Source organism: Loxodonta africana, chromosome 4 (assembly GCF_030014295.1).
Source record: "Loxodonta africana isolate mLoxAfr1 chromosome 4, mLoxAfr1.hap2, whole genome shotgun sequence".
NCBI classification, from domain to species: domain Eukaryota; kingdom Metazoa; phylum Chordata; class Mammalia; order Proboscidea; family Elephantidae; genus Loxodonta; species Loxodonta africana.
Genome location: NC_087345.1, coordinates 66,342,991 through 66,363,226, shown reverse-complemented (window position 1 = coordinate 66,363,226; position 20,236 = coordinate 66,342,991). Strand labels below are relative to the sequence as shown.

At 41.3% G+C, this 20,236-nt stretch overlaps 1 protein-coding gene across 1 annotated transcript in view; it reads right to left on the bottom strand.

Annotated features, from left to right (window-relative positions):
* Nucleotides 1-19,115: 19,115 nt before the first annotated feature.
* Nucleotides 19,116-20,236, bottom strand: part of BEST3 (bestrophin 3) — a 44,038-nt gene continuing 42,917 nt past the window's right edge. The window contains exon 9 of the mRNA XM_003405591.3: nt 19,116-20,067. Coding sequence (XP_003405639.1) covers nt 19,116-20,067 — 952 coding nt within the window. The remainder of the gene's footprint in view (nt 20,068-20,236) is intronic.

Genomic DNA, 20,236 nt, shown 5'->3' with positions numbered 1-20,236 from the left:
AGCAGGTCTAGTGTAGGACAATAGGGAGTGGTGGAGACTGTGGTAAATTGGAGAGTGCTGATCAAGCCAGAGCTATCTGAAAATCAGATTCTGATTATAGCTACCAATTTGTCACCTTTGTTTTAACCCTGTGAACTATTAATTCCCATTCCCTCCCACTTTAGACCAAATTTGTAGATCCGATTTTGCCTCAGACTACTGAAAAACTCGTTAGTACATATTATTCTGCTTAATATACAAAAAGACAAAAAAAACAGATTTAGCAAAATTGCTTTAAGTGCTTCTGCTATACTTTCTCTTCATGGAAACTGGTACTTCCAGAATGCCCCAGTATAAATCCTTGGGTGCTGAACACATCACAGTGACTTTATACAGAGCTTAAGCTCTAAAGTCAGCACACAATGAGAAAATTGGTTGAGTGAAAACTACCGTTGAAAATCTCTTTGGAAGGTACCATGTTGGGACAAATACAGTACTTTCCTCAGGAAGTGCCCATGCTAAGTTGCTAAAAATAGATGGACTTTTTTTCAGTTGAACAGCAGATGAAGTAGTTGGCTTACATTTAGGGGCCATGCTGTTTGAAAAGCTCTGGTTTTGTGCCTTTAAATGCCAGAATCATTCTCAGCACATTGGAATTTAGGCAGATTGAGTGGGATTTACGTTTCCCATATCCCACTCACCTGAGGCGTATGCTCAGTGCAGAGAAGGGTGGACATGAGAACGGTCTTTTCTTTATACATGTATGCAAGTGCTTCTCTTCCCTTTGCCAAGCTCACATAAACCAAAACCACACTCCTTGTTGTCGAGTTGACTCCAACTCATAGTGGCCCTGTAGGACAGAGTAGAACTGCCCCATAGGGTTTCCAAGGAGCGGCTGGTGGATTCGAACTGCTGAGCTTTTGGTTAGCAGCTGAGCTTTTAACCATTGTGCCACCAGGGCTCCCAAATTCACATAGTTGAATTTAAATAAGTCATTTAAATAATAAAATGATTCCAGTGTTCTGAAGGCTGATTCCAGAACATATAAACCTCACGAGCACAGAGAAGAAGGAACCGGTGGTCTTGAACTGGATCCACAGACTTGTTTCAGGCACCCAAGCCAACTTCATCACTAATGATAAAGTACAATCTTATATTATACCCAAGAGTTTAAGTTGTTCCCAGTGAAGAAAAGGATCATGAGAACATCTGTAACTGTGGAGAAAGTTTTATAGAGAAACAGGCTTTAGGGTTGGGCTATCCCTCCCTCAGGGAAATGGTATTGTTTGTCTCATGGTTTATGTGCAGACCTGATTTTGAATCCTGACTCTGCCAGTTACCAGCTCTGTGATACGCATACACTATTTCACCTCCTTGAGCCTGGTGAGCTGAGATTCCTCATCCATGAGATAGGCATAGTAACAACCTCACAGCTTGTTATAAGAATTAAATGTAATAATGTATGCACAGCACTTACTGTAGCACCTCTTATACGAGAATGGATGTTCAGTAAATAGGTGTTTAATGAATGCTGGGTTCCCCAGGTTCCTCATCAGGCCTCGAAGGCTAGGTCAGCAGAGGTGGTTGAGTGGTTATGGTGATTACTAGTCTGTTGTGTTGTGCATACAGAAATATCTATCCTATCCTGGTTAATTGTTTTTTGCACGGAGTGTGGAACGGTAGCATCAGTAGTGAGTCTAAGAGACCTCGGTTCAAATCCCAGATTAAAATTTTAATTGTTTTGTAGCCCTCAGTAAGTTATTTAACTTCTCTGTTTCCTCCTATAAGGAGCCCTGGTGGTGCAGTGGTTAAGCACTTGGCTGCTCATAGAAAGGTCAGCAGTTTGAACCCACCAGTGGCTCCACGGGAGAAAGATATGGCAGTCTGTTTCCATAAACATTTACAGCCTTGGAAATCCTATGGAGGTGTTTCACCCTGTCCTACAGAGTTGCTATGAGTTGAAACCAATTCCATGGCAATGGTTTGGTTTTAGTATTTCCTCCTATAAAATGGGTGGGTAATGACACTTTTCTTTTAGGAGTGTTGTGAGTACTGATTGAAATGATATATGTAAAACACCTAGCTCATCCTAAGTAAACATTCTAAGATCCCTTGCCAACCAGTCAGTTCTAACTCATGGCAGCCCCATGTGTTTCAGAGTAAAACTGAGCTCTGTAGGGATTTCAAGGGCTGTAATAGAGGAAACCCTGGTGGCGTAGTGGTTAAGAGCTATGGCTGCTAACCAAAAGGTCGGTAGTTCAAATCCACCAGATGCTCTTTGGAAACTCTATGGGGCCATTTTACTCTGTCCTGTAGGGTCGCTATGAGTTGGGATCGACTCGACGGCAATGGGTTTAATTTTTTTGTTTGTTTTAATGTTACAGAAGTAGATCATCAGGACTTTCTTCCACGGTGCTGCTGGGTGGATTTGAACTGCCAACCTCTTGGTTAGCAGCGTAATGTGAACCGTTTGTGCAGCCCAGAGACCTCCTAAGTACCTAAACCAAAAAACCCAAGCCCATTGCCGTCAAGTCGATTCCGACTCATAGTGACCCTGTAGGACAGGGTAGAACTGCCCCATAAGGTTTCCAAGCAGCAGCTGGTGAATTCCAACTGCTGACCTTTTAGTTAGCGCCGAGCACTTAACCACTGTGCCACCAGGGCTCCGAGTGCCTAGTAGGTGTTAATTCTTCCATATCTTACCTGACATCCTTTGTGTTTCTTTCTGTCTTTGGGGTCCATTTTTCTCAATATTCATCATAAGTATCTCAATCTCATTCTCCCTCCCCCATATATAGAATCCCCAGAAATATCATTATCACTTAGTCTAGCATTCATTTTAGAGATGACAAAGTCCAGAGTTTTGTTCAAGTAATTTGATTGAGGCCATACAGCTAAGTGTGTAGTCACATTTGATTGTCATTTCTGGGCCTCCTAACTTCGGCTGTAGGTATAATTTGGTTTTATTCATTCATTCTTTCTTTCTTTCAAGCATCCGTTTATTTAATTTTTTGAGCTGTGTCAGTCATTGTTCTAGGCACCAGGGATACACTGGCTGAACAAGACAGTGAATGGAGCCGACATCCCAATGGAAAGGGCATCACTGCCTCCTGGGACAGGGAGGGTGTGCTACATTTCCTCTGTACCCATAAGAATGGCCTTAACTCCACCTGGCCTCTACCCAAGTGAACCTGGATCTTCTTTGACAGAGAGCAGCAGGGGTGACATGGCCTCTGTATTGGGGCCAGGAGGTGCAAAATACTGCCGAGGGGAGGTGAAGGTATTATGCAGGAACTTGCCTGCCATCCCACATGCCGTAGTGATGAAAGTAATCGAAAGCCATTTTTATTGGGTAAAAAGCGGTTGATCTTTATATGAAACTGTTTTCTAATCTTGAAAGTTGCTTTTCCTTTGGAGTTTGTAGGGTCCAATGACCACAGGGATGAATAATAAGCTTATCATTAGCATCAAGGATGCTGCCCACTTTAGAAAGCTTTGTTCCTTGAGGAATGAAGAGAACACCCGATAGCTGTCTTCTGAAACTATCTGTAACTGTCTCAAGCATGGCTATGGATTTCTTCATCCACACCTAAGGATAGGGCCAAGGGTGGCAATAAACACCCAGTATTCACCCATATATAAGCCCAGCCTGTTAAGGGAGAGGAAAGACTGAGGCAGCGGAAAAGCCCTGAAGGCCCAGGGCAGATCTCAACCAGCAAGAACGAGCACTTCCACCTTTGCTGACCCCTGGAGCCTAAATATAGTTTAACTGTGAACTCCATCTCTCTGGATTCGATCCTGTCTTTTGAGTGGTGAAGGATCCTGAACTATCCCTGTAACGCCATCTGTTTCTTTTTTAGCAAGAGCCCCTTATGTATCAGAGTTTTTTACTCTTGCAGTTTAATCTAAGCCTGATAAAAGAGATGTCCTATTTTTAGTGGGGTTTTGTGTGAAGGAGTATAGCCAGTGGTTCCACACTTCAGGCTTTGAAGGGGGAAAAAATCACCTGTCAAAAGATAGCAGGAGGGATGCATTTGGGCGAAAGTTTGTGTTTAATAGAGTTTTGTGAGGTTTAGGCTCATCTTTTTTCCTTTCACATTATTGTTAGTTGTTGTTGAGTCAATTCTGACTCATGGCAACTGTATGTGTTACAGAGTAGAACTGAGCTCCGTAGGGTTTTTTTGGCTGTAATCTTTACCAAAGCAGATTGCCAGGCCTTTCTTCCATGGTATCATTGGGTGTGTTTGAGCCATCAACCTTTAGGTTAGTAGTTGATTGCAAACTGTTTGTGTCATACCATCCGGCTTTCCACCTCTCTCAGGTACTATTTTGTTTCATGCCAGTGTATCCAATTAGTAAGAAATATGTGGAATATGTAAACTGGTTGTTTAGTAGTGTGGTATTGGGGAAAACAATCACTCTACAGAAAAAAAGAAAACTGGCTGCCTATGTAATACTATAAAGCAAAATCCCAAACTAAAACCATTGTTGTCTAGTTGATACTGACTCATAGTGATCCTACAGGATAGAGTAGAACTGGCACATATGGTTTCCAAGTAGTGCCTGGTGGATTCAAACTGCCAACCTTTTGGTTAGCAGCCTGAGCTCTTAATCACTGCACCACCAGGGCTCCATGTAATACTATAAAGGTAATGTAGAAGAATATAAGTGACCTAGGGATGGGGATCTTGGTTTTGTCTTTCTTTCCTGTCTTTTCAATGACCTCTTACTTTTCTCATGTGTGATGTCCTTGATGTCATTCCACAACTTGTCTGGTCTTCGGTCACTAGTGTTTAATGCGTCAAATCTATTCTTGAGATGGTCTCTAAATTCAGGTGGGATATACTCAAGGTCATATTTTGGCTTTCGTGGACTTGCTGTGATTTTCTTCAGTTTCAGCGTGAACTTGCATATGACCAGTTGATGGTCTGTTCCCCAGTTGGCCCCTGGCCTTGTTCTGACTGATGAGATTGAGCTTTTCCATCATCTCTTTCCACAGATGTAGTCAATTTGATATCTGTGTGTTCCATCTGGCGAGGTCCACGTGTATCGTCACCGTTTATGTTGGTGAAAGAAGGTATTTGCAATGAAGAAGTCATTGGTCTTGCAAAATTCTATCAATCGATCTCTGGCGTTGTTTCTATCACCAAGGCCATATTTTCCAACTATTGATCCTTCTTCTTTGTTTCCAACTTTTGCATTCCAATCACCAGTAATTATGAATGCATCTTGGTAGCATGTTTGATCAATTTCAGACTGCAGCAGGTGATAAAAATCTATTTCTTCATCTTTGGCCCTAGTGGTTGGTGTGTTAATTTGAATAATAGTTGTATTAACTGGTCTTCCTTGTAGGCGTGTGGATATTATCCTATCACTGACAGCATTGTACTTCAGGATAGATCTTGAAATGTTCTTTCTGGCGATGAATGCAACGTTATTCCTCGAGCAGCTAAAGCAAAAGGAAGAACTGATGAAGTAAAATAACTGAACAGAAGATTGCAAAGGGTGGCTCGAGAAGACAAAGTAAAGTATTATAATGACATGTGCAAAAAGCTGGAGATAGAAAACCAAAAGGGAAGAACATACTCGGCATTTCTCAAGCTGAAAGAACTGAACAAAAAATTCAAGCCTCGAGTTGCCATAGTGAAGGATTCTATGAGGAAAATATTAAATGACACAGGAAGCATCCAAAGAAGATGGAAGAAATATGCAGAGTCATTATACCAAAAAGAATTAGTTGATGTTCAACCATTTCAAGAGGTAGCATATGATCAGGAACTGATGGTACTGAAGAAAGAAGTCCAAGCTGCTCTGAAGGCATTGGCGAAAAATAAGGCTCCAGGAATTGATGGAATGTCAATTGAAATGTTTCAACAAACAGATGCAGCACTGGAGGTGCTTACTCGTCCATGCCAAGAAATATGGAAGACAGCTTCCTGGCCAACTGACTGGAAGAGATCCATATTTATGACTGTTCCCAAGAAAGGTGATCCAACCGAACGTGGAAATTATAGAACAATATCATTAATACAACACGCAAGCAAAATTTTGCTGAAGATCATTCAAAAATGGCTGCAGCAGTATATTGACAGGGAAATTCTAGAAGTTCAGGCCGGTTTCAGAAGAGGACATAGAACCATGGATATCATTGCTGATGTCAGATGGATCCTGGCTGAAAGCAGAGGATACCAGAAGGATGTTTACCTCTGTTTTATTGACTATGCAAAGGCATTCAACTGTGTGGATCATAACAAATTATAGATAACATTGTGAAGAATGGGAATTCCAGAACACTTAATCGTGCTCATGAGGAACCTTTACATAGATCAAGAGGCAGTTGTTCTGACAGAACAAGGGGATACTGATTGGTTTAAAGTCAGGAAAGGTGTGCATCAGGGTTCTATTCTTTCACCATACCTATTCAATCTGTATGCTGAGCAAATAATACGAGAAGTTGGACTATATGAAGAAGAACAGGGCATCAGGATTGGAGGAAGACTCATTAACAACCTGCATTATGCAGATGACACAACCTTGCTTGCTGAAAGTGAAAGGACTTGAAGCACTTACTAATGAAGATGAAAGAGCACAGCCTTCAGTATGGTTATACCTCAACATAAAGAAAACAAAAATCCTCACAACTGGACTAATGAGCAACATTATGATAAATGGAGAAAAGATTGAAGTTGCCAAGGATTTCATTTTACTTGGATCCACAATGAACAGCCATGGAAACAGCAGTCAAGAAATCAAAAGATGCATTGCATTGGGTAAATCTGCTGCAAAGAACCACTTTAAAGTGTTGAAGAGCAAAGATGTCACCTTGAAGACTAAGGTGCGCCTGACCCAAGTCATGGTATTTTCAATCGCATCATATGCATGTGAAAGCTGGACAATGAATAAGGAAGACGGAAGAAGAATTGACGTCTTTGAATTGTGGTGATGGCGAAGAATATTGAATATACCATGGACTGCGAAAAGAACGAACAAATCTGTCTCAGGAGAAGTACAACCAGAATGCTCCTTAGAAGCAAGGATTGGCGAGGCTGCATCTTACATACTTTGGACATGTTGTCAGGAGGTATCAGTCTTTGGAGAAGGACATCACGCTTGACAAAGTACAGGGTCAGCAGAAAAGAGGAAGACCCTCTACGAGGTGGATTGACACAGTGGCTGCAACAATGAGCTCAAGCATAACAATGATTGTAAGGATGGCACTGGACCAGGCAGTGTTTCATTCTGTTGTGCACAGGGTCGCTATGATTCGGAACCAACTCGACGGCACCTAACAACAACAACAACAGGGATGGAGAAGAATACCTTACACAAAACTTCAACAGCATAAAACAAAACTTGATAACCTTGACTATGTAAAAATTAATGATTTCTATTCAACTAATGACATTATGTATACATTTAATAGACGCAGATGGAATTGGCAAAAGATCATCGCAATGTACAAAACCAATGAGTCTACTATTATTCTAGAATATAAAAGAAACTCCTGAAAATCAACAAGAAAAATATAGAAACCCTGCTAGATAAATGGGCAAAGAGTTTAAAAAGGCAATTTTCAGAAAAGAATGAACAAGCACATTGAGAGATGCTTAGCATCATTAGTAATCAGAGAAATGCCAATTAGACAGTAATTAGGTATTGTTTAATACTTATTAGACTGGAAAAATGGGAAATCCAGGTAATGCCAAGCATGCAGCGGGCAGGGATGTGGAGATACAAAGACACTTATGTGCTGCTGGTGGAGTGCTGCTTGGCACTGTTAGTCTGGAGAGCCATCTGGAGCTGTGTAGTCAAATTAAGTTCATGCAGACCCTGTGAGCCGGGTACTCCTCTCCTGGATATACACCCCAGAGAAACTCTCCTACAAGCCCATATAGGGCTGCATATGAAGATGCTCACTATGGAGGGAGGTAGAGGCAACCGGGGGTGTAGATAACAGATATCATGGGGGTATGCCTTGAGTATTCAGCAGTTAGAAGCAATGCATTAGATGTCCATAAGGGAACTTGGGAGGATCTTAAACACAGCACTGAGAGAAGAAAAGCAAGAAACAGATGAGACCTATAGTATAAAAACATGTGCATAAGTTAAAATACGTCCAAATAAAACAATATACACTTTGTCAGAATGTATACGAACAAAAGACTTCACATTAAACAAGTGAAAATAGTTGGGAGGAGGAATAGGAGTGAATAGGAAATGAAGGGGAAGGAAGGGAAGGCAAAAAAGAAAGAAGGAAGGGAGAGAGGGAAGGGAGAGACAGAGAGACAGAGAGAGATAGACAAGAAAAGAAAAGGAAAAGGAAAAGAAGGAAAGGAAAAGGAAAAGAAGGAAAGGAAAGGAAAGAAAAAAAAAAAGAATATTCTGGCTGAACTTCAGAGACTTGCAGAAGAGAGTGACAGGTGAGAGAGAGAGCAGCAGGGAGGAACTCCTGCTCACCTAGCTTTAGCTGAGCACCTGACACTCAGTAACTGCTTAATCTTTTATGAATGACTATGGCATAAAACCTCAATTGGTGACATCATCTGGGACTTCACCAATTCTCTGATGTTTTTCTCCTGGAAGTGCTGGGGAATCCATGAGCTGGGGGAATCCATGAATTTGCTTAGCTCATAGGCAGGAGATAAATGGATCCTACCCATTATACTATTTTCTACTAAAAAAATCTTTTCTATGAAAAATAAAATGCCAAATTGTCTGCCTAGAAGATATGGTTTGTTTGGCCCTAAATAAGACATATATAAAAGCTGAAATTGGATCACTTGTCTAGTCATAGACTAGTGTTTATTGACATAAGTTCTTAAATAATATTTAGTTATGACATATTATTGTCACCCTTTATATAAGCTGTGGAAGAAAGACCTGGCAATCTGCTTCCGTATAGAGCAGTTCTACTCTGCAACATATAGGGTCAGTATGAGTTGGAATTGACTTGGTGGCAAGGGGTCTGGTTTTTAAAATTTTTTTAATTTTAAATAAGCTACACTCTTGGAAAATTATAGTCATACTAGCAACGACATTTAGCTACTCTTATTGGCAAGAGCCATCCAAGGAATTTTTTAAGAGTACAGCTCGGATTCAAATCCAGTTTTGGAGGATCTGAGATATCAGACCCTTTAGCATCAAGAGAGAAATGGTGATTATTTCTCAGCATACACAGACTAGGAATTTAGCCAGTTGCTGGATTCATCTGTTCTCTTTCTATAGGTCATTTCTCTTCATTAGTCTTCTTGATGGTTGTCTCATTTTTACCTTCCTATTTTTTTTTTTTTGATTGGCCTAAATCAGAGTTTCTCAAATTTGGTATTTTGGTATTTATATATAAAAAAAAAAATTTTTATGTAATATATATATATTACAGCTTCAATTAGTTTTTCATTCAAAAATTTTGTACACGAATTGTTTTGTAACATTGGCTGCAATCCCTGCAATGTGTCAGCACTCTCCCCCTTTCCTTTTCCACCCTGAGTTCTCCATGTCCATTCATCCTGTTTCCCTGTCCTTTCCTGCCTTGTCTTTGCTTTTGAGCAGGTGTTGTCCATTTGGTCTCGTATACTTGATTGAACTAAGAAGCACCTTCCTCACATGTGTTATCGTTTCTTTTATAGGCCTGTCTAATCTGGCTGAAAGGTGGACTTCAGGAGTGGCTTCAGCTCTGAGTTAGCAGGGTGTCTAGGGGCTATAGTATTGGGGGATTCCTCCAGTCTCCATAAGACCCGTAAGTCTGGTCTTTATCTGTGAATTTGTATTTTGTTCTACACTTTTCTCCATCTCTGTCCGGGAACCTCTATTGTGATCCCTGTCAGAGTGGTCAGTGGTGGTAGCCAGGCACCATCTAGTTCTTTTAGGCTCAGGCTTGTGGAGGCTGTGGTTCACATGGTCCATTAGACCTTTGGTCTAATGTTTTCCTTGGGTCTTTGGTTTTCTTCATTCTCCTTTGTTCTGAATGTGCTGGGAACAATAGATGTATCTTAGATGGCCGCTCCCAAGCTTTTAAGACCCCAGATGCAACCAAAGTAGGATGTAGAACATTTTCTTTATGAACTCTGTTATGCTAATTGACCTGATGACCCCCGAGACCATGGTCCCCAGTCCTCAGCCCCAGTAACTCGGTGCCTCCAGGTGTTTGGATGTGTTTAGGAAGTTTCGGTGACTTTGCCTTGGTTAAGTTGTGTTGTCTTTCCTATATTGTGTGTTGTCTTTCCCTTCACCAAAGTTAACACTTGTCTACTATCTAGTTAGTGATTTCCCATCCCATGTCTCTCCTCTCTTGTAACCATCAAAGATTGTTTTTTTCAGTGTGTAAACCTTTTCTTGGGTTTTTATAATAGTGGTCTCATACAGTATTTGTCCTTTTGTGGTGGACTTATTTCACTCAGCATAATGCCCTCCAGATTCATTCACGTTGTGCGATGTTTTGTGGATTCATCATTGTTCTTAATCATTGCATGGTATTCCATTGTGTGTATGTACCATAATTTGTTTATTCATTCATCTGTTGATGGGCACTTAGGTTGTTTCCATCTTTTTGCTATTGTGAATAATGCTGCAGTGAACAAACCGGTTGCCATCGAGTCAATTCTGACTCATAGTGACTCTAACAGACAGAGTAGAACTGCCCCACAGGGTTTCCAAGGAACGGCTGGTGGTTTTGAACTGCTGACCCTTTGGTTAGCAGCTGGACACTTAACCACTGTGCCACCAAGGCTCCACTGCAATGAACATAGGAGTGCATATGTCTAGTCTGTAATGGCCCTTATTTCTCTAGCATGTATTTCTGGAAGTGGAATTGCTGGATTCTGTGGTATTTCTATTTTTAGCTTTTTAAGGCGGCACCATATCATTTTCCATAGTGGTTGGACCATCTATTTTTTGAAGAAACATATCCTAGGCAATTGTGAGCTGAAATTGACTGGTGTTGGCCATTTTGATTTGGACAATCATATGGTCTACTATGCTGGGAATGACAAATTAAAGAGGAATGGCATCACATTCATTGTCAAAAAGAACATTTCAAGATTTATCCTGAAGTACAATGCTGTCAGTGATAGGCTAGTATTCATATGCCTACAAGGAAGACCAGTTAATATGACTATTATTCAAATTTATGCACCACTCACTAATGCCAAAGATGAAGAAACTGAACATTTTTACTAACTTCTGTAGTCTGAAATTGATCAAACATGCAATCAAGATGCATTGATAAGTACTGGTGATTGGAATGGGAAGGTTAAAAACACAGAAGAGGGACCATTAGCTTGAAAATATGGCCTTGGTGATAGAGATGATGCTGGAGATGGCATGACAGAATTTTGCAAGACCAACGACCTGTTCATTGGAAATATCTTTTTTTTTTTTTTTTAACAACTTAAACCATTACTGTACATGTGGACCTTACTACATAGAATACAGAGAAATCAAATCGACTACATCTGTGGAAAGAGATGATGGAGAAGCTCAATATCATCAGTCAGAACAAGGCCAGGGGCTGACTGGAGAAGAGACCATCAATTGCTCGCTCCTATGCGAGTTCAAATTGAAGCTGAAGAAAATTAAAACAAGTCCACAAAGAGCCAAAGTACAATCTTTGTTGCACGGGCCTGTCCTGTGCATTGTAGGATGTTTAGCAGCATTTCTGGCCTCTACCATCTAGATGCCATAGCACCCCCCAGTGTGACAATTAAAAATGTCTCCAGACATTGCCAAATGTCTCCTGGGGGAAAAACTGCCTCTGGCTGAGAACCACTGGACTAGATGAAGAGCCTGGGATACACCAATATTTCTATGCAAAACCTACATTTTGAGATGTTCTTATTTGTTTTTAGGATACAAGATACTGCATGCCTTTTGAAGCCTCCGATAGGCAAATTTCTAAAACTAGAAGCTCTGAGAAGATGGTTCCAGGTAACTCATACTGCCCAAATTTTCCTGTGGCGAAAGGAACACTTGGGCCCATTATCTGAATTAATTCAGAAAAAAAATAAACGAAACGCAAAAACTTTGTCTTTGGTCCCAATTTGAGTAACTGGAGAAAATGTGGTTTTCTTGCCCCTAATTTCCAGGGTAATAGCTTCAGTTTTCTGTTTGATGTGCCAGGGATCTGCCGGCTGCACACAGAGTCGGTGAAGGGAAAGTTTGGCAGGCAGTATAATGTTTGTTGGGGTAATGTATCTTAATCTTTACCAATGTGTTTGGATCCTTCTTCTGGGTTTTGTAAGAATTGAAATAGGAGAACAATCCTGTTTTTATGAATTGGTTCTTTCATCTCAATGGCCATTTCAGTGGAAAAGGCTGCCCTAAAAATTAGGATTCATTGTTGTTTTTGTTAGGTGCTATCCAGTTGGTTCTGACTCATAGTGACCCTATGTACAACAGAATAAAAACTGCCTGATCCTGTGCCATCCTCACAATCGTTACGTTTGAGCCTATTGTTGCAACCACTGTGGCAATCCATCTTGTTGAGGAGCTTCCTCTTTTTCATTGACCCTCTACTTTACCAAGCAGGAAGTCCTTCTCCAGGGACTGGTCCCTTCTGATAACATGTCCAATGCACGTGAGACAAAGCCTCGGCGTCCTTGCTTCTAAGAAGCATTTTAGCTGTACTTCTTTCAAGACGGATTTGTTCATTTTTCTGGCAGCCCATGATTATTCAATACTCTTCATTGGTACCATAATTCAAAGGCATCAACTCTTCTTTGGTCTTCCTTAATCACCGTCCAGCTTTCACATGCATATGAAGTGATTGAAAATATCATGGCTTAGGTTAGGTGCACCTTAGTCCTCAAAGTGACATCTTTGCTTTTTAACATTTTAAAGAGTTATTCTGCAGCGGACTTGACCAATGCAATACTCTGCTTGATTTTTTTGACTGCTGCTTCCATGGTTGTTGCTTAAGAAAAACAGTAAGTGTACAAAAGGATTTAGGATCTGCTTGAAAGAGTTTTTTTTTTTTTTTTTTGGAAAGACTTTGGAGCCCTGGTGGTACAGTGGTTAAGGGCTCAGCTGCTAACCAAAAGGTTGGCAGTTGGAATCCACCAGCCTCTCCTTGGAAACCCTGTGTGGCAGTTATACTCTGTCCTATAGGGTCATTATGAGTTGGAATCGACTTGACAGCAATGGGTTTGTTTTTTGGGGTTTGAGAGAGTTCAGTGAAATGAAATGTGAAAATCCTTGGTTATTACTACTAATAGGCAATCATTTGAACAGAGCAAGAGAATACTGTGTGGTTTAAAATTAAGAAAGTTGTGTGTCAGAGTTGTATCCTTTCACCATACTTATTCAATCTGCATGCTAAGCAAATAATCTGAGAAGCTGGACTATGTGAAGAAGAATGTGGCATCGGGATTGGTGGAAGACTCATTAACAACCTGCTATATGGCATTACACAACCTTGCTTGTTGAAAGTGCAGAGGACTTGAAGCGCTTACTGATGAAGATTAAAGGCTACAGCCTTTGGTATGAATTACGCCTCAACATAAAGAGACCAAAAATCCTCACAACTGAACCAATAAGGAGCACTATGATAAATGGAGAAAACTGATGTTGTCAAGAATTTCATTTTACTTGGATCCACAATCAACACCCATGGTAGCATCAGTCAGGAAATCAAATGATGTATTGCATTGGGCAAATCTGCTGCAAAACACCTCTTTAAAGTGTTAAAAAGCAAAGATGTCACCTTGAAGGCTAAGGTGCGCCATGATATTTTCAATCACCTCATATGCATGTGAAAGCCGGACGATGAATAAGGAAGACCGAAGAATAATGATGCCTTTGAATTATGGTGTTGGCCAAGAATATTGAATACATCACGGACTACAGAAGAATGAACAGGTCTGTCTTGGAAGAAATATAGCCAGATTGCTCTTTGGAGGCAAGGATGGCGAGACTTTGTCCCTTGTACTTCGGACATGTTATTAGGAGGGACTAGTACCTGGAGAAGGACGTCATGCTCGGTAAAATAGAGGGTCAATGAAGAAGACCCTTGACAAGATGGATTGACACAGTGGCTGCAACAATGGGCTCAAACATAAAAACAATTGTGAGGATGGCTCAGGACCAGGCAGTGTTTTGTTCTGTTGTACATCAGGTCCTATGAGTTGAAACTGACTCGATGGCACCTAACAACAACAACATTACTACTAATACCGTAACATCTCAGAAATGTTTGTTGTTGCTCTCATAGATGATGATTGTGATGTCAGAAGGGCAGGTGAAATTAGATTCTTGTTTGGCTCTTGCAGGGGATTTTTACAGTTGTAGCTATTATTTCTAACTAACTGATAATGATCAGGTGTAGGGAGATTAGATACCCTGAGAGGGTCCTTATGATGGATTGAATTATGTCCCCCAAAACATGTCTGTATCAGTTTGGCTGGGCCATGATTCTCAGTATTGTGTGATTTTCCTATATGTTGTAAATCCTGTCTCTATGGTGTTAATGAGGGAGGATGGGTGGCAATTGTGTTAGTGAGGCAGGACTCAATCTACAAAATTGGATTGTGTCTTGAGGCAATCCCTTGACACATAAAAGAAAGAAGTGAGCAGAGAGACAGGACACCCCATACCGCCAAGAAGGCTGTGCAGGGAGCAGAGCGTGTCCTTTGGACCCAGGGTCCCTGTGCAGAGAAGCTCCTAGTTTGGGGGAAGATTGATGAGATAACCGACAGAGAGAGGGAAAGGCTTCCCCTGGAGCTGACACCCTGAATTTGGGCTTTTAGCCTACTTTATGGTGAGAAAATAAATGTCTCTTTGTTAAAGCCATCGACTTGTGGTATTTCTGTTATAGCCGCACTAGATAACTAAGATAGTCCTCTACTTCAAACTAGGGGTTCTAAATCCTCCAGATTTATAGTGGAAAGAACAAGAGCAACTGCTTTTTCTCTGGTTCCACATTTTGATGGAAAGGATTGATACACGTGATGGATTAGGGGAGGGCTTCATCACCATGGTGATGAGGCCTGGGATGTTATGGGGAGCAAAAGGAATGATGAAACACAGTGGAGAAAGGATGATGGGGAAGAAGTTGGAAAGCATGTGGAAAAAAAAAAAAAAAGAAGCCAAAAAAGAAATGAGAAGGTTAATAAACTGGGAACTTAATGCTATGTGTACCAGAATAAAAGCTTTCTGAATGAAGGATTAGAACCCTGGAGAATAAGGGCATTCTGAAAAGCAGATGACTTAGGGTAGAAATTTATTGTGAATCCATGGAAGCAGCAAGCCCTAGTCATCTATCATCTATACGGTGCTGAGTGGGGTTCCCAGCCTCTTTTTCACACAAACTATCTCATGACTCTGCACAACGGCCCAGTGAAATGACCCAAAAGGCAGCCCATCTTATAGATGCGAATATGAGATTCAGAGCACGGGGACTTGTTCAAGTTCATAAAGCTACTAAGAGGGAATTTACATGCTGATTTTGTAGTACTTATTCCACAACACCACATGGCTCAGCAGACTCTGAGAGAGCAGATTTTATGATAATGAGGTCTGAGAAACATGACCGAGAATTGAATCAGTTTCTCTGGAGAAGGAGGAAGCTACAGGAAACAGCAAACAAAGGATAGATGTGAAAGTGAGTCTTTTCTTCACACTGATGGTAAATTCTACATCTCTATATTGCATTTAAATAATGTTTTATATATCTCAGACTGAGAGTGGTTGCTGAGACCCTGGCGTGGTGGAGGCGGTGAGTAAAGAAGTAGATGGGACTGTAACAGAGGGAGAGAGCAGCCTTCTTTGTTTTGTCAGGGGCCAGTCATCTCTAAATTCTTGAATAACAGGGAACAAGTTATTGGGCCTGTACCTAACTGAATACTGGGAGCCAGTATCAGGGCAGAGTTATCTCTGGAGATGGGAGGGAAGAGAATGCAGTACACAGGGCTTGGGCTCACTGTACCCTCTGGATTGTGGATTCCATTTAATGAAGAATAGAGCTGAGCCTGTTCTTGGCACTGACAAGCCACAAAGAAAAGCCATCAGGCCATGTCTCCGGGTGGTCGAAGTTCCTAGAGCTCAAGTTTAGGCAGGCAATGAAATCAGGTAAATGAGAAGAAGTCATTTTGTTTTTGCAAATTTGGTCTGCATTGGGTGAAAAAAAAAAACTCATTTTAGAATGAATACAGAATTTCTACAACTGCTCTGGGCAATTGCTGTCTTGAATTCATAGCTGAATTCAACTGTATAAGCTCCGTGAATGGGTCATTACTCAGTTTTCTAGCAAGGAGAAAATAGGAAGTCAATCTCAGATTTTAAGGAAATTAAGTAATTCTCTGGACAAATGTGTATAAGGGATGGATGAAAACAGAATATCTCCTAGTTCTCTACAAAATGTATGATTCTATTTGTGTATAATTTATCACGTTGGATTTAAGGACAAGAAAATGATTATATTTCAAAAGCAACGACTTGAACATGGGATACAGCCAAAGAGAGGAGAATGGGGACCTAAGTTGAATCACCCAAGAAAATGGCATTAAGAAGCTGATGACTGGAAACAGGTTAGAGTTCCTGCCTTTTAGAAGTGTTATATTAGGGCTTGATTCCATAGTGTGTAATGCTTCAGGAATACGTGCTTTCCCAGGTGTAGACATTATTGAAGGGACTGGTGGGGCAGTGGTTAAGAGCTCAGCTGCTAACCAGAAGGTTGGCAGTTCGAATCTACCAGCTGCTCCTTCGAAATCCTATGGGGCAGTTCTACTCTGTCCTATAGTGTCGCTATGAGTTGGAATTGACTCGGCAGCAACGAATGTGTGACACAATCAACCCACATAAAAAAACCATCGATGTATAGTATCTCTCTTAGTATTATTTATTTTTAGCCCTTTGAGAAAAGCCAGTAAAATAAATGTAATTGTCATTGTGCCCAGGGGTGCCCAGTTGGATATGAGGCCTTGTAAAAGTGTACTAATTATAACAGTGCATATCATGAGGAATTGGGGAGGGGAAGGAAGGGCCCCTCCAACTTTCTGCTGTCATAAAAAATGAAGAGGATCATGGCCAGGCCTCAAATTTGGAGCAGTGCCCTCCTTTATGAATGCGTAAAAGACACACCGGTAGACTTAAGCCAGGGGGACCCAAAGAGGCCTCCAAAGCTGGAGAGGTTCAGCATGAACTTGTAATGTTGCTCTCCTGGGGCAGCCTTTGGAATTCTGGGTAAATTGCTGGCGTATTCAGGGCCTTACAGATAGCACAGCAGAGAGGGAGCACAGTGGTTAAGAGCGCGGGCTCTTGAGTCAGATAAACCTGGGTTCGAATGCAAACTCTACCATATTTCGTGGTTATGTAACTTTAGGCAAATTATTTTACTTCTTCAAAACCTCTGTTTTTCTCATCTTTAAAATGTAGGTAATGGTCTATCCACCTCATCAGATTCTTGTGAGGATTAGTGAGGTTATCTGTGAGCTTTATGCACTGCTCCTGGAACATTGTGAGCATTCAATAAATGATAGCTGTCGTTATGATTTTATTTATTAAGCCATATGTATGCAAGGTTCATCATATGACAGAGATGGTGAGAGCAGCATTCATAAGACATGACCTTCCAGACAAAGTTGGGGATCCTCAAACTAACAGCTAACCCAAGAGCTCCTTGGAGGAAGCTAGTCAATGTCTGTCCCCATCATGTAGTCCTGGACCCCCTTAACCTCCCAGCTCCAATATTCCTACCTAGTCCCAAATAATTTGGTAGACACAGTAACTGGTCCCATGCTGTGACATGATTAGGTTATTTGCTTAAGATTTGGAGTTAAACAGATTGAAGCTATGCTATCCTTAGGTTCCATAGTGTTTGGTTATGTGTGTTTTGTGTCCTCTTGCCTTCATCTTCTCCAGTGTTCAAGCAAAGAGTGGAAGCATAAGAAACGGTAATGGCTGCTGAGGGTGTAATGAGATAATGTCGACTCCTATGCCCCTTCTACTGCTAGGCTGATGGTGTGCCAAGTTTGATTTGTAGACAGCTTTGGTTATTCTGTGGGAGACTTTGCCAGTGGCTTTTTTTTTTTTTTTTAAGCATGACAAGAAGTAAGCAACAGAGTTGACAAGAGAACGTGTTACAACCTGATAGGTGGGACATCAGTCATTAGAGAACAAGACTAGGAAGAAGGGAAGGGAAAAAAGATAAGAGAATAAAGGGGAAAGAGAGAAATACAAAGACCTGAATGTTGAGGAGGAAACTGAAGAAAAATGAAATTTTCTGAAGCTGATGAAGGTTAAGAATTAGGAAATAATACATAGTTATTGAAAGTAGGAATGAGATGACTAGAAAGCCTCAAACAAAGAACCAGTATTAGGAAGGGGGCTTTGGGACATTATCTGATCCATCTCCCTATCTTTATAGCTGAAAAAAAGAAAGAGAAAGAAAAGAAAAAAAAAAAAAAAAAGAATCCTTTGTGTTTGGGTCTCAGGCCTCATTTTCATTATTGGCAAAACAAGGGAGTTGGACTGTAATCTACAGTCACTCCTCACTTATCAACATAGTTAGGTTACGAAGTCCAAGTTGTTATGTGAAAGTCAGTGTTATGTGAAAATGGAGGATGATCATATCGAATCACAAAATGAAGGATGACTACATCATTATATAAATGCCAAATTACATCATTACGTAACTGCCAAACCACAGAGAATCATGGCCCAGACAAGCTGAGACCTAACCTTGACCATCACAGTGTTACTCTTGCCTTGAACTTTGGTTTTTGTTACCGCCAGACATACATCGTTAATGTGCAGAAGAGTCAGAGAATAGATTTTTTACTATTGTAAATGCAAAATGTCACATAACAAGGTGGTCAATAAATGATGAGCAGTTGCATAAGTTTCTTTCCAAAGCTAACAATCTATGAATATATGGCAATATATATTCCTAAGGTTCCTTGTTTGGTGAAGATACATCACTATGGTCTGTATAACTTCCATGAAAGCTACTCTGTGACAGATATGAATGTATTTGATTTTCTTAGTTTTCAGAAAGTCAGAATCATAATGCCCTCGAAGTTTTAAGTAGCTTATAAAAAATATATATATATACAGTGTGATAATTAAAAAGAAAAAAAACTATTGTCTTGACCAGCCCCAGATATGTTCTGGAACTAATGCTAAACTTGGGAAAATAAGAATCTAGGCTAGGACAAAGCCCTGGAACTTTCTGGCATTCTTTTAGGCGATTCTTCAGTTTGCTCGTTGTTAAACTCTATGATATCTGTTTCCTTGGTGTCCAGGTTTTCCATTAAGTACAGCATATCAGGAAAGACTTGAGAGCTGGGTACAATGTTGATTCCACCGGTCTCTGGGGATGTTTCTGTATCGAGTAAAAGGGTGGGCTCAGGGCTTGGAGGATCTAGATTTAGGCCTGCCAGGGAGGTGTGGTTGGACTCCAGGCATTCTGGGGGGCTCCACTTTTTCAGGAACCTGTCATTATTAGCAGGGTCTTCCTCAGAAGCAAACTTGAGTATATTTCCCTCAGCTTTGGCTGAAACAGTTTGGGGACTGGGGCCCCTAGGAGGTATACCCTTCTCTGGGGGAGACAGAATTGAACTTGCAGGGTCCTCCTGCTGCCCAGTACTGCTTGACTGAACCCCGGTAAACTCAAAGTTCAAGAGGGAAGCAGTGGAATCATGGTGGTGGTCATCTGACTTGGGCACTGGTGCCTCGGCTGCTGTGATCAATACCTCGGGGACCTGCGGCATTTTGGTTGGGGAGGCCTTCATACTGGACTGTGGGGTCAGACTCTGTAAAGTGCTTGTCCAGCTGGTTTCCCTGATTGTGGACAGTTCTGCTGTGCTAGAATGCAGCTTGGGGCTCTCTTCCAGGGAGTAGGACTGATTCCGGGTGGGTAAGGCCCTGTTGGGATTTCTCCAGGGCAAGTCCAGCAGGTCTCTGGCTGGGCTAAGGTCGCCTGGTGGGAAGAACGCGGAGCTGTCACTGGCCTGCCTCCCAAAGCTTCTCCTCCTGGGGCTGGAGGGGTGTTCATGGGCACTCAGGAACCTCTTGACTCTTCTAATCACAGAACGTCGGTGGCCATGCTTCTCATAATCCCACAGCCACTCCTCACCAGGAAAGTCAGACTCAGACAGCCTGAAACACAATGACAAAATACAGGCAGAATAGCTTCAAGGGGTTGCCTTCAGGGCAGAGCCTCAAAGCTAAGAGCTTGGTATTTTCCCATTACAGATTTTGAAATGAGAGAGTGATACTTTAACTTGGGATTGTCTAGCAGATATTCTCAAACTTTTTGGTCTCAGGA